This window comes from Prionailurus viverrinus, chromosome B4, assembly GCF_022837055.1.
Source record: "Prionailurus viverrinus isolate Anna chromosome B4, UM_Priviv_1.0, whole genome shotgun sequence".
In the NCBI taxonomy this organism is placed as follows: domain Eukaryota; kingdom Metazoa; phylum Chordata; class Mammalia; order Carnivora; family Felidae; genus Prionailurus; species Prionailurus viverrinus.
In genome coordinates, this window is record NC_062567.1 from 14700964 (window position 1) to 14716276 (window position 15313).

The 15313-nt window shown below is 36.3% G+C and overlaps 1 protein-coding gene across 1 annotated transcript in view; it reads left to right on the top strand.

Moving 5' to 3' along the window:
* The window catches only part of MALRD1 (MAM and LDL receptor class A domain containing 1), a 779242-nt gene that overhangs the window by 51361 nt on the left and 712568 nt on the right, over positions 1-15313 (top strand). The window contains exons 5-6 of the mRNA XM_047865740.1: positions 13451-13552; positions 14426-14572. Of these exons, the coding sequence (XP_047721696.1) occupies positions 13451-13552; positions 14426-14572 (249 nt within the window). The remainder of the gene's footprint in view (positions 1-13450; positions 13553-14425; positions 14573-15313) is intronic.

Sequence of the window (15313 nt, forward strand, 5' to 3'; positions counted from 1 at the left end):
TCAACATTCACTTCCTGCTTGTGCAGAGTCTCAAGGTCACCCACACATGGGAGAATAGAGTCTTCAAGGGTCTTTCCTGGGCATGTGCATAAACTTGCACTTTCTCTCTGCTTCCTATATATCCTGGGATATGTCAGAGCTTCTCAAAGCCCCCCTTGGACGTCTCCTTCTATGACTTTTTCCTTTAAGTTGTTTTGGTCAGCTCTTTGTTTGCCCCAGTTTGCAACGGCTGTCTCCAGGTAGCTCTGGTATCAACTAATTGCCTTTGGGAAAAAGCTCTTTTTGATGAATGAGCTCAGAATCAGGTTAAATAAAGCCAAAATGAAGCTCCTGAGCTGCTGGTTTTCATGGCCATCACAATTCCAAGGATTTCTCAACAAACCCCAACCAGGAAAATGGAAATAAAAACCATGACCACACACATCATAATCAAACTTCTGAGAATCAACAGTACAGAAAAACTGTTAAAAGTGAACAAAGATAAATAACACATGCCATTCAGGAACATATTCTTGCTGTTATTATTGTTTTTATTGTTACTGTTTGTTCAGTGACTGTTATGAGCCGAATTATGTCCACCCTCCAAAATTCATACATTGAAGTCCTAACCCCCAGTACCTCAGAATGCAAATGTATTTGTAGATGGGGTCTTTAAAGAGGTAAATTAAGTTAAGATGGGGTCACATGGGTGGGTACTAATCTAAAATGACTGGTGTCCTTCTAAGAAGGGGAGATTCAAACAAACACACAGAGGGAAGACCGTGGGAAAGCCCAGGGAGAAGATGGTCATCTGCAAACCCAAGGGAGCAGCCCTCTGAAGCAACCAATCTTGCTGACACCTTGATCTTGGACTTCTAGCTTCCCAAATCATGAGAAAGTAAATTTATATTGTTTAAGCCACCAGATCTGTGGTGCTTTGTGATGGCAGCCCTAGCAAACTAATATAGAGGCTTTCCTGAACTAATTCTATGGCATATGAGTTCTTTCTCATCTGTAGCCACTGCAGTTTCTTCTTCGGAGAGATGGTAGTCTGTACGTTTTCTGTAAGCCTATAGTTTTTCCATCAGTATGGAAGCCAGAATATAGGGATGCATTTTTAAAATACTAAAACCAAGTAACTCTGAATTCTATATCCATTGAAAATATCCTTCAGGAAGGAATTGAAGAAAAATAAAGACATTCTCAGATCAAGAGAAAGTCATAGACTTCATCACCAAATTTATTTTGAAAGAAATGCTAACGCAAGTTAGTTCGCAGGCTGAACAAAGAAAATATCAGAGGTAAATGTATCAGTAGAAAGAAAGAAAGAAAGAAAGAAAGAAAGAAAGAAAGAAGAAAGAACAACTGAGGGCGCATGGGTGGCTCAGTCAGTTAAGTTTCTGAATCTTGATCTCAAGGTCATGAATTTGAGCCCAGTGTTGGGCTCCATGCTGGGTGTAGAGCCTATTGAAAACAAAAAACAAAAAAGCCGAAGTCATAAATATCAGAGTAAATATAATGGAATGTTCTTCTTCTGTAAAGATTTTTAATGTACACGGGACTCTTGAAAGCAGATATTTGAACACCCTTTTGGTGGGTTCAAAATATGTAGATGTAAGATATGTGACAAGTATATCATAAAGTTGGGAGTGTAGAAATCCATAGGTTTAAGACTCCTACATTTTATTTAAAATGTTAACAAACTCTGTGTACAGTGTTAAACTGAGGTGTGCATATTATTGTGCCTGTAGTGAATGCTAAACAGGCATATATAAAGGACAATAGATACATTAAAATTGAGCATAAAAATATTAAAATATTGAAATAATCCATTAGAAGACAAATAAAAACAGATGGTGAAGGCAGAAATGATAGCAGGGTGGTGGCAAAGAGTATAATGGGTAATAAGTGGAGAAGAGACAAACTGAAAAAAAATAATTTTAATTATTATATTATTAATGTTATATGATAATAAATTACTATTTAATAATTTAAATAATAATAAATTACTTATGATGATAAAATAATTACATTAAATATAAGTGGCATTTATATTCCTTTTAGAAGTCAGAGGTTGTCAGATTAGATAAAAGATAAGAAATAACTACATTTTGACTACAAAAGCTCATTTAAAAAATAATGATATAGATTAATTAAAAGTTAAGGGATTCAAATATAGTTAATGAATCTATGTCAAAGGAAGGAAGAATATGCAATGGGGAAAAGATAGCCTCTTCAATAAATGGTGCTGGGAAAACTGGACAGCTACATGCAAAAGAACGAAACTGGATCGCTTTCTTACACCGTAATACAAAAATGAACTCAAAATGGAGTAAATACCTAAATAAGAGACATGAAGCCATTAAATTGATAGAAGTAAACATAGGTAGTAATGTCTTTGACATTGGCCTTTGCAGTGTTTTCCTAGTTATGTCCCCTTAGACAAGGGAAACAAAAACAAAAATAAATTATTTGGGCTACACAAAAATAAAAAGATTTTGCTCAGTGAAGGAGACCATCAACAAAATATAAAGGCAACCTAATGAATAGAAAAAGATATTTGCAAATAATATATTCAATAAAGGGTTAATATCAAAATATGTAAAGAGCTTATACAACTCAACAGTCAAAAAGACAAATGATCCAATTAATAAATGGGCAGAGGACCTGAATAGACATTTTTCCAAAGAAGACATACAAATGGAGAACAGACACATGAAAAATGCTCATCACTGATCATCCAGGAAGTGGAAATCAAAACCTGTAGTGAAATATCGCTTACACCTGTCAGAATGGCTAAAATCCAAAATGACAAGAAATAACAAGTATTGATGAAGATGTGGAGAAAAAAGAACTCTCATGCGCTGTTGGTAGAAACATAAATTGGTGCAGCCACTGTGGAAAACAGTGTGGAAATTCCTCAAAATATTAAAAAGAAGTACCATACAATCCAGTAATTTCACCACTGGGTATTTACCCAATGTGAAAAAAAACCACTAATTTGAAAAGATCTATGCACCCCCTATGTTTATTGCAGCATTATTTACATTAGCCAAGATATGGAGGCAACCTGTGTCCATCAATAAATGGATAAATATGATTTTATATGTATATATATGAATATTATGCAGCTATAACAAAGGATGGTATAACATTTATAAAGATGATTATATATCGATCATATATATATTGATCATATATATATTGATCATATATATTGATATATATATTGATCATATATATATTGATACATATATATGAATATTATGCAGCTGTAACAAAGGATGGTACAACAAAGGATGGGATCTTGCTATTTGTGACAACATGGATGGAACTAGAAGGTATTATGCTAAGTGAATAAGTCAGACTAAGAAAGGAAAATACGTAGAATCTAAGCAAAATAAAACAAATGAATAAAAAAACCAGAAAATATCCATAAATACAGAGAACAAATTGATGGGTGTCAGGGGATAGAAGGACGGATAAAATGGGTGAAGAGGAGTGGCAGGTACAGGCTTCCATTACGGAATGAATAAATCATGAAGTTAAAAAGTACAACAGGGAATATAGTCAATTGTATTTTAATAGTGTTGTATGGTGACAGATGGTAGCTATACTTGTGAGCATAATGTAGAGAGTTGCTGAATCTGTGTGTCATACACTTGAAACTAATGTAACATTGTGTTTCAACTACACTTTTAAAAAAAGAATAAATGAGCAACTAAAAAAAACCTAAAGATATTAAAAGAGATACATTAAGCAATGTAATTAAAAGGAGGGTGAATGGCCATATTAATGTCAAAATGTGCTTCAGAACAAGGAAAATTAATAGGCATAGAGAGGAACATTATATAATGATAAAAGGGTAAATTCATTAAGAAAACAGACAGTCCTAAATATGTACACATATAAAAGCAATACTCCAAAACACATGAAGTAAAACTGTTAGAACTAAAAGGAAAAATAGACAAACCTACAATTATACAAGGAGACTTGCATACACATCTTTCAGGAATCAACAGAAAAAGTATACAAAAAAGTCAGCAAGAATTTGCAAAACCTGTGGGGGAAAAAAACCCTAAAATTTCTGTGGAACCACAAAAGAGCCCAGATAGCCAAGGCAATTCTGAGAAAGAACAGCAAAGCATTATACTTCCTGATTTTAAATTATACTACAAAACTATACTAATTAAAACAGTTTGATACGGGCATAAAAAATGACACACAGACCAATGAAACAGAATAGAAAACCCAGAAATAAAACACTGCATATCGATCAACTAACATTTGATAGTGAGTCAAGAATACTTAATGGAGAAAGGATAGTCTCTTCAATAAATGGTGCTGGGATAATTGAACTCTTATACCACTAATGAAAATTAACCCTAAATTGATTAAAGACTTATACATAAGACCTGAAACCATAAACCTCTTAGAAAAAAGCATAGGAGAAAATTTCTAGGATATTAACCTAGGCAACTTTTTTTCTTGTTTGGATGTGACACCAAAATCACAAGCAACAAAAGAAAAAAAATCAGCAAGTGGGACTAGACATCAAACTAAAAAGCTTCTGCACAGCAAAAGAGACAAACAGGAAACAAAATGAAAAGGCAATCTACGGAAAGGCAGAAAATTATCTACCTACTTGATATAATTGACATTTTAAACAAGTAATTTAAAACTATAGCAGAATACTTCTTCTTTTCAGTGCATGCTGAACGTTCACTAGTAAACTAAGACTATAGCCTGGGCCCAGTGGCAAGACTCAAGGAGGCATGGGAGATCCTCCCCCAGATGCAGAATTTAAGGGGACACTAAAAATTTGTTATGGACCAAATTGTGCCCCCCTCCAAATTTCATATGTTGAAACTCTAGACCCCAATGTGACTATATCGGTGATAGTGTCTTAGGTAGTTAAGATTAAATTAGATCATACAGGTGGGGTCCTAATCTAATAGAACCGTGGCCTTATAAGAAGAGGAGATCTCGCTCTCGCTTTCTCTCTCCCTCCCCTCCACCCCTGTCTTTCTGTCATCCTCTCTCTTATTCTCTCCCTGTCCTTCTGTTATGTGAGGGTCACAGTGAGAAGGTAGCCAAGTGCAAGCCAGAAAGAAGACCCTTACGAGAAGTCAGACATGCTGGCAACCTCATCTTGTACTTCCTGCCTCCAGAACTGCGAGAATGTAAATTTTTGCTCCTTAAGCCATCCAATCTAGGTACTTTGTTATAGCAGCCCAAGCAGGGTAAGACAAGCCCTAATTAAGACAAGTAACATTTTAATACCACACATTAAAAGCTCACAATTAATGAAAAAATCAATGATAAACAAAATATAAAAATGTTAAATGAAGATAGTATTAGTATTACTGAATTTTCCAGGCTCCAATATGGCTTAGCAGTACTACTGGGGCCACAGAACAAACCTTAAGAATGTTAAAACAATTGAAATGGTATAAAATATATCCTCTGAGCAAAATGAAATTAAACTACAAATCTGGGACATCCACAATCATTTGGAAATTAAATGTCACAAATTTAAATAAAACATACTTTGAAAGAACCAAATATTTTGAACTGAAAGAAAATGAAAATATAACTTACTAAAATTTGTGTAAGATAGCTAAAACAGTGCTGAGGAAAAAATTAATAGATATAAATTTTTTTGTTAGGAAAGAAAAGGTCTCAAGCCTGTAAATTTAACTATTCATCTAATGAAAGTAGAAAAAGAAGAACATATAAAAGCTAAATCAAACAGTGGGAAAATAATACATATAGAGACAATGAATAATGGAATTTAAAATGAGAAAGTAGTAGAGAAAATTATTGAAACCAAAAGCTGTTCTTTGAAGAGGTAAATAAAAAATGATAAAGTTCTAGCTGGATTGACCAAGACAAAAAGAGGAAAGACACATATTACCTAATTTGGAATGAAATAGAGCTAACATTAAAGACTCTACAGGTATTAGAGGATAATAGTAATTAGGAAATACTACAAAAACTCTGTACATAGATCTAACAATGTATGTGAAACGAACAAATTCCTTGAAAGCCACAAATAATCAAAAACCATTCAAGAAGAAAGTGATAATTTGAATAGTTTTATGTTTATTAACAAAATAGGACACGTACTTTAAATCTTCCATTAAAGAAAACTCCTGGACCACACGGTTTCACTGGAAAATTGTATTAAATATTTAGGGGAAAAAATAACACCAGTTTTATACATTCTATTTCAGAAAATATAAGGGAAGATAATACTTGTTACCTTATTCTATAAGGGCAACTTTGCCCTCACACCAAAACTGAACAAAAATATTATAAGAAAAGAAAGCTACAGACCAACATTTCTTTCACAAAAAAAAAAAATCTTTATCACAATATTAGCAAATGGAATCCAGTAATACATTAGAAAGAGATCACATTACAGTCATCCAGGAGATTACATTACAATCATCTAAACTGGTCCAATGTTTAGAAAGCAATCAATGTCATTTACCATGTAATCAGACAAAAGAAGAAAAGCATGTGATGATTTCAGTAGATGCAGAAAAAGCACTTGACAAAATTCAACAAACAGCCATGATTAAAAACCTCAGCAAACTATTAACATCTTTAACCTAATAAAGAGCATATACAAAGATCAAACAGTTAACATCATACCCATAATGAATGAGTGTTTCACCTCTAAAACTGAGAAGTAGGCAGTGATGTCCACTCTTACCACTTGTATTCAAGACCTACTGGAAATCCCAGCCAATGCAATAAGGCAAGACATGTAAGTAAAGGTATACACATACAGTTGCAACAGAAGAAATAAATCTTGCCGTATTTGCAGATAACGTGATTGTCTATGGATAAAATATCACAGAATTTATTTTTAAATAAATAAAAATTATTTTAAAATTGTTTTATTTTTATCACAGTAGCAGTGTACAAAGTCAGTATAAAATCAGTTGTATTTCTATTTAATGGCAATGAACGCCTGAAAACTGACATTAGAAAAATGACGCCATTTGTAATACAATCAAAGTAAATTTTTATATATAAATCTAACAAAATATGTGCTGGATTTGTATTCTGAAGCCTACAAAATAATGATCAAAGACATCAAGAATACCTGACTAAATAAATGGAGTATTGATTGATTGAAAGATCATGGGTCTATGTTTGTCAAAACTCATAGAACTGAATAACCCAAAGGATGGATTTTACTGTATGTTAAGTTAAATAAATTTAAAGAAGAAATAGTACTTTTTAAAGCTGAAAAGATTCTCATGGTGAGGAAGCTGCTACACAGAGCCCTTGGTAGTATTACCGTTAAGGAAAAAGCACAACTTTCTAGTTTTGTTCTACATATTTCTCTTTATCGTAAACATGTAAACTTTATATAAGTGCTTACAGTATAGGTATAGGCATCTTTATGGTTTCAGAACTCTTTGTGAGTTGGAAAATTCAACTAAATTCTTTTTCTAATATTAGGGAAATCTTTTAGATTATGCCCACACCTTCAAACAGTATCATGCTAAATACTGCCCTTTTCCAAGAAAATTCGCGGCACATTCATTGAAAGAGAATCTTTTTAGACTTTACCAAAGTAGCACGTGTGAAAAAAAGTCGAGCTTCGTGACTGTGAATACAAATGTGTTTAGTCACTGATTCTTGAATGACACTGATTCTTGAATAAATTGCTTATTATCATTTTTTATAAAAATTGCATGCTATGGTTCATAATCAGAGTATTGTGAATATTCTCTGAAGATTTTTAGATTGGTTTGCCAGGACATTGCGTTAGTCTCATTTATGAAGGCCCCAAATATACAAATCATCCTTTAATGAGAACCTGAATGGTGCATACATATTATCCAGCTAAATAACTAAGGACCTAGTTACCTTTTTTGTCCTATTAATTTCTAGTTACCTTTTAAGATCTAATAACTGTCCCTTGAAATTCATAATTAATTTAAGAACATTGACAAAGAAATTGTCCTAAGTCCCTGGAGTCAAAAGTGGGTGTCAGTTATAACTTTTACTGCAATGGCGTTGAGACTTGCACTTCATTCTCTACCATCTGAGAGAGAGTCTGGCCAATTTTATACAACCTGCTTGTACAAGATAAGGTTTGAAGGAAATGTGGCTTCATTGGTATAGAGACCTTGAAACGTTGGCAAAGCTTCATCCTGATGATCATGTATCATGGATGGAGGATTTTAAAATCCTCAAAGTAATTTTCTGCTGCTAGACTGTGGTGCAATGTAAGAATGAGATAGAAAGAGGGTGGGGATGTAGGAAAAATGCGTATGAATGTAAATATAGATAACTGACTTCTTGAAATAGTATTGAGCTCTGAGATTGAATGTACTAAAAGAAAAAGAAGTGTCCAGAAGATTAACTGTCAACTTATACCCCCATCTACTGTTTTTACGGTTACAAATTCCAGTTTGGGGAATGAACGTAGTAAAAATGGTTGACATTGGTGAAAGATATTTAATACCAATTGACACAAGCTATGTTGTTAATATCATGCAATTGATACTTGACTATTTTGCTATTTTTGTTTATAGTACTTTTATGAATTTTTTTTCTTGTATAAATAGTGAAAAATTAGAGATAATATACGACATTTAATTGAACTATGGCCAATACTTAATTATTTAGCTCCAGGAAGCAGAAGATCTGCAGCTATTATGTGAATCAACAAAAATTACAGTTTTAATTGTTTCGTGTTAATTGTTATTGTGCAATCTTAGCTTCATTTATTACCTACACTCCCTTAATTGCATATGCAGTTTTATTTTCAGAGGATCTTACATTCAAAGGCTTTGCATATTCATTATTTGTAAGCTCCTATTATAAGAAATCAGCTTATGGGTGTTATTCATAAATTGTTTCATAACCAGTTGCTTCAATTGTATTCCAAATAAAAATGTAAGCACTTTACATAGGATCTATGATATTGTCAAGTATTTTGTTGAATTATATTTATTCATTCCTTAAACAACTATATATTGGACACTTACGTTGTGCCAAGAGTTATTTCAGACAATGGGGAGACAGCAACGAAAAACAAACACCAATCCCTGTGTTCGTGGAACTTATTTTAGTCAAAGGGAGAAAGATACTAAGCAAATTAAAAAAAACTATGTCAAGTGGTGATATGTGCTGTGGGGAACAGTAGAGCAGAAAGCCAAGATAAGAAGAGCCATAGATGAAGGTAAAGTGAAGTTTTAGTCAGGCATGGTCACATGGAAAAGATGTTTCTAAACAACAACAACAAAAAAACCCCAAGGAGTTGAGGGAGAAAGCCATGCATATTTTGGAAGGAACTATAAATACAAAGGTTTCAAGGCAAGAGTCAGCTTTGTCTGTATGAGGAAGATCATGGTGAGGACTTCTGTATTTATTTCATGAAGGACAGAAACCCACGTAATGATGTTGAGCCGAGGAGATGTGATCTGACTCATATATTTAAAGGTCAGAGGGAGACAAGGGCAGCAACAAGGGAGCAAAATACAAAGTTATTACTGTAATCCAGAAAGAGTGATATTCCTTGAGTCAGAATTGGTAGTAGTAGCAGAGGCAGCAGGATGTAATGAGATTCTGGATGTGTTCTATAGAGAAAGCAAAGCTTTGCTGATGAATCGCGTGATGGGTGAGAGCGAGAGATGGGTCATGGATCCAGATTTACTCCTGAAATAGGTTGGATGGAATTATCACGAACTGAGATGGGGAGGAAAGTGGGAGGAGAAGCTTTGGAAGAAAGAATCAGAAGTTTAATTTTAGACCTATTTCTGTTGAGATACATGTTAGCTCTTCAAGTGAAAGGGCCAAGACAGCAACAGGATGTCTATATTGGAGACCAGTGAAACTAGGCCTAAAATATAATTTGATAAGAAGGAAATGTTTTAAAGGCATGAGATGAGGTGATATGAACAAGATTGTGGTGTAGAGAAGAGAAGGGAATCCAAGGACTGAGGTCTAGAGCCCCCTCATGTTTGTGTCATGTGGAGATGAGGAAAAACCAGCAAAGGTGACTGAGAATGAACAGCCAGTAATTTAAGAGGAAAACCAGGACAGCATTATGTTCTAGAACCTAGTGAAGAAAACGTTTCAAGAAAGATTGAGTGATCGACTAGTTTCAATATTACTGCCATGTCAGGTATGATAAGGAAGAAAAATTAAATGTTGGATTTAACAATACAGAGGTCATTCTTGATATATGCACTTTCAGTGGAGTGGTAAGGGTATGAAAAAGAAAAAAAAAGTTCTGATATGTGCTACAACATGAAGGAACCTTGAAAACATTATGCCAAGTGAAAGAAGTCAAGCACAGAAGACCATATATTGTATGATTCCACTTATGTGAAATATCCAAAATAGGGAAATCTATAGAGATGGGAAGGAGATTAGTGGTTGCCAGAGTCCAAGGAGGAGCAGAGAAAGGGAGTGATATATAATGGTTATGGGTTTTGTATAATTTATGGGTTTTATATATAATGGGTTTATGGGTTATAATGGGGTGATAATGTTTTGGAATTAGTGGTGATAACTGCACAATTATTATGAATAAAAGCCCCTGAACTGTATACTTTAAAATAATTAAAATGGTTAAAATGGTGAATTTTATGTTATGTGAATGTTACCTCAATAAAAAAACTTAAAAAAAAAAGACCTCACTAGTGCAGGTTCAAGGAAGGATGTGGGGAGAATTGGTGTTGGAGTCAGTGTGAATAGGCAGAACTTAGAGAAGTTAGTTGGAGGGGGTTGGAGGGCCAGAGGGCTGTCCTAAGATGGATGAAATTTTGGCCCCTTTGTGTATCGAAGGGAAAAGAAAACCTGTTGATGTAAGAGAGGGGAGGGAATTACTGGAATAATTCCTAAAACAGGGAAAAGGAGATGATTTTTTGTAGAAACAAAGAGGGGCCCAGAGAAGAGCATGGCTGGTTGACCCACAGTTACAAGAAGAAAGGTACTCAGGCAGCAGTTCAGGGAGATAGGTAGTGAGACTTGGGAGGTTTTCTGCTGTTTCCTCTCATTTTCCTGATGAAATGTGGAGCAAGAATATTAGCTGAGAAGGATGATAGGGAAGGAGTTGGAATTTGAAGGAGGAAGTAAAGAGTTTTGAATAGTTGTCTAGGAGGAAAAGGAAAGAGGAAATGGAGGAAAAGGAAAGAAGGGGAAACATGGAGGACGATGAGATGGAGTGAGTAGTCACAGACATAAAACCATTTTAATCAGCATGGTGGTGGGCTCTTCATCACTCATCTTCAGCCCCACAGATGCAGGCTGGAGTGGGTGACCGGTTCCCTGGTGGTCTCAGCCTACCAATAGCCATGTCTTGGGCTAGAAATGCCTGGGGCAGTCATCTGGGCCCACGCTGCTTGTGACGAGCCCCACACATGTTTCCTTGATCAGAGCCCGTGTTGTGGCTGACCCAGACCTTGTGGTTCTTGTTAGGATTGCAGGACACTCCTCAGCAAAAGCCATCAGGGAACTCTGAGAAAAGTTTCATTACACATAGGTTCTGGAGGATGTACAGAATGTCCAAGGGCAACACAGCAAGGTTGTGGAGAGAGACCATGGATCCAGGGGTCTGCCTTCATTGAGTTCAAGAGGTTCCTGATCTAGTTGTGTGGCTAGCAATGTGTTTATTCCAGATGGATATCTTTGAAATGGTGCCCTCAGCCATCAAAAGTTTAATATCAGGCACTCTCATCTGTTAAAAAGAAAACCACAGGCCTAAAATGGTGTCACTTGAACTAGGCTAAGTCACCAAACTGGGGCTTAATATCTAACCTAATTACAGTTTCAACTTCTTCAGAAATGTCAGTCTTAACCTGTCAATTAGGAACCTTCTGATCAGTACTAGTGAGGTATTCTATGACATGGGCCCTCTCCATCCTCCAAAGGAAGATGATGTAACCCACCTAGTAAGATCCCTTGACCTTCTCCAAGGGAACGTGACCTTGCCTGGAACAATCTTTTGTTTTCTTTTGCTAATAAGTGTCTTGCTCTACACTCCTTCCTGTAAAAACCTTCCATTTGGTATGGCTCCTCAGAGCTCCCCTCTGCTTTCTACCTGGGGTGCTGTCTGATTATTGCTTTAATTTACTGCTAATGAAACCGATTAGATCTTCGAATTCATTTGGTTGAATTCTTGTCCTTTATTTTTTATTTTTTAAATACATTATTTAAAGTCTTTTTAAGTTTATTGATTTATTTTGAGAGAGAAAGAGAATGAGATGGGGAGGGGCAGAGAGAGAGGGGGACCGAGGATCTGAAGCGGGCTCTGAACTGACCTCAGAGAGCCCGATGTGGGGCTCAAACTCACAAACCACAGGATCGTGACCTGAGCTGAAGTCAGATGCTTAACCGACTGAGCCACCCAGATGCCCTGAATTCTTGTTCTTTAACACATTATGATGTAAAAAAAGTGAATTGTCAGATACCTACAGCACCTGCAGGGTTGTACTTACCAGAGTTTTTGCCCTGAGAGTATGAGGAAGCACAGGAGTGCCAGAGGGAGTGGCTCTAACATCTGTGAGAGAGGAAAAGAGAACATGAAAAAGGACGGAAGGAATTGGAAAACTGTCGGACCAGTAGCTTGTGGGACCTCGTGCTGTCAAAAAATTGTTAGAGCTGATACTAGAGGGAATGAGTGGAGAGAGGTGATGGTTGAGGAGTGGGCCCCTTGTAATTAAGATAAAGGAAATGTTACCACTTGTAATGATGGTACTCACAGGCGTGGTGGCAGAGGTCATTTTTCCTCAAGCTTTCTTCATGACCATCAATACGAAAAAAGCAAGAGATTAAGAGACAAGATGAAAGTAGCTATTAAAATGACAATGACTGCCAAGAGTCAAAATCCTCAAGGTGGAGGGGTGGTGCACCAGTGTCTTTAGGTGACTGCCACAAGCTGGTACAACGAGGGATGTCATCTGATGTAGGGAGACTCAAAGCTGAGGTGGTTGGGGAGATGAGAATGAGAATTGTCTGGAAGTGGCAACGGAGTAGGGAGGATACCCCGTCCACTTTCCAGCCCTGTGTTGGGCGGGGCAGTGGAGGGGAGCACAGACAGCAAGCAGGGAGAGGATTTCAGGGACCGCAGTTCCAGGAGATCAGCTTCCAGTTAAAGAGGACAGCATATCAGCATATGTCATAGTTGACACAGGTACAATTATCCTTCTAATAATAGGCTCCTTGTTTCCACATTAGGCCATGTTACTTCCATGGAGACATGGGCAGTTTGGTTTGGGGGCTTGGCGGTCACCACAGAGATCCGATTAAATCCCAGAAGCACTGGCATAGTTGTATTATTCTCTCTCTGTGATGGAGCTGCCTGGAGTGAGATGCTGTTACAGAGAGGAGTTGGGTGAAGAGTGCTTTCTAGAACAAATGCTAACATTTTAGGAAATGCATGAGTCTTTCCAGTGGTACCTACATCTCACTTCTTGCCTCTCTTTAAATTTAACAGATGAAATTTTACCATGTCAAGAAACACTGAATACCGAGCAGGAACTGTGCCATCTAGATTCACGTCTCTGTACTTTTGATTCTACAGATGAAGGATTGAGGTGTAAGTGTTAAATCGAGATGCCCACCATGATGGTATGTAGCCATCCATGAGACTTGGCCCACTGCTAGGAATTCAGACCACTACGAGGGATACTCACCTGCCAACCTTTGTTGACATTTATGTCCTAATTTTAGCTGGAGTGTTGTTGGAAGTCTATGGTTTATTCAAAACATGAAAGATACTAAATATGTAATTTTAAGGTGATGTTTGATAAAGTAGTTCCATTAAAGACCAGCTTTCAATTATATAGAGTGTTTCTTCTTTAAAATTTCCATGTGATTATGAATAACAAGTGATTTAAACTAATTTCATAAGGTAGGTAAGGTCAGATTATATATGTGCCATTTAAAAAGTTGTAGTAGGAGCAGTGTACAAGAAAAAATGGAAACATCTTTTCACTTTTGAATGGCAGTGGTTTCCATTTGGGAGGATGCCTATCTGGATCAAGGGAGGAACTTTTTTTTTTTTCAACGTTTTTTATTTATTTTGGGGACAGAGAGAGACAGAGCATGAACGGGGGAGGGGCAGAGAGAGAGGGAGACACAGAATCGGAAACAGGCTCCAGGCTCCGAGCCATCAGCCCAGAGCCTGATACGGGGCTCGAACTCACGGACCGCGAGATCGTGACCTGGCTGAAGTCGGACGCTTAACCGACTGCGCCACCCAGGCGCCCCGAGGAACTTTTGAAAAACACATTTGCTGGTATATTCTAAGGCTTATTGAACCAAAATTTGTAGGTATGAAATTTGTGTGTGTGTGTGTGTGTGTGTGTGCGTGTGCGTGTTAAGCTTTGATTATAATACATAACTATGGCTAAGCAGCTACTCTAGTACACTGTGATGGTTCACCAAGATCTTTTTTGGCTTTCTGTAGTATGTCACGTCTGTGGATTTGAATCTGACATGTGTGACTGGGCATCAGAAACATCTGCTGGGCGAATTTCCTGGATGCGCACAAAAGCAAGAGAGGTTCTTGCATTAGAATCTACACCTCAGCAGGATCAAAGTAGTGATGATGAAGGTAGGACATAAAAAATAATCTTCTGTATATATGATTTTTAGAATTTTGACTTGTGGGTAGTATGAAGATATTTCATCAGGGATCTTGATGTATATACTGAGTGTATTTTATTGAAGCTATATTTGCATAGATATTGAAAGTAAAAAAATCATATTATTGACAGTGTAAAGAAAGAATTATACTAGGTTAACTTTTAATTTTGTAAGTTTTATTATTTAATCATCAAGAGATAGTAGATATTGTGGGAAGAAAAAGGTAAAGTATTAAAACGCTTTTATAAAGCTGACTAGCTCTCCTTTTCACTAGTGTTATCAATGATTTTCTTTCTTTTCATCTAACATTAAATTTGCAGTGTCTGTTTATTTTTCTTTCCACTGCTTTTTCTCTCTTTCTTTTTTTGAGGAGGTATTGTTAGTCTTTTCTGAATTTAGTAATTTAAAATTTTGCCACAGCAGAAAGTAATAGCTATTTTTTCTACTTCCATGTTGAATTTACTTTCTCCGTAGTTTTGCCTTTTCCAGAATGTCATATAATTGGAGTTATACAGTTGGTAGCCTTTTAAGATTCACTTCCTCCATTTAGTAATGTGCATTTAGGCTTCCTCTATGTCCTTTTCATGGCTTGTTGGCTTATTTTGTTTTAATAGTGAATTATATCCCATTGTCTGGATGTACCAGAGTTCATTCACCTCCCGAAGGACATTTTGGTTGCTTCCAAGTGTTTGGCAATTATGAGTAAAGC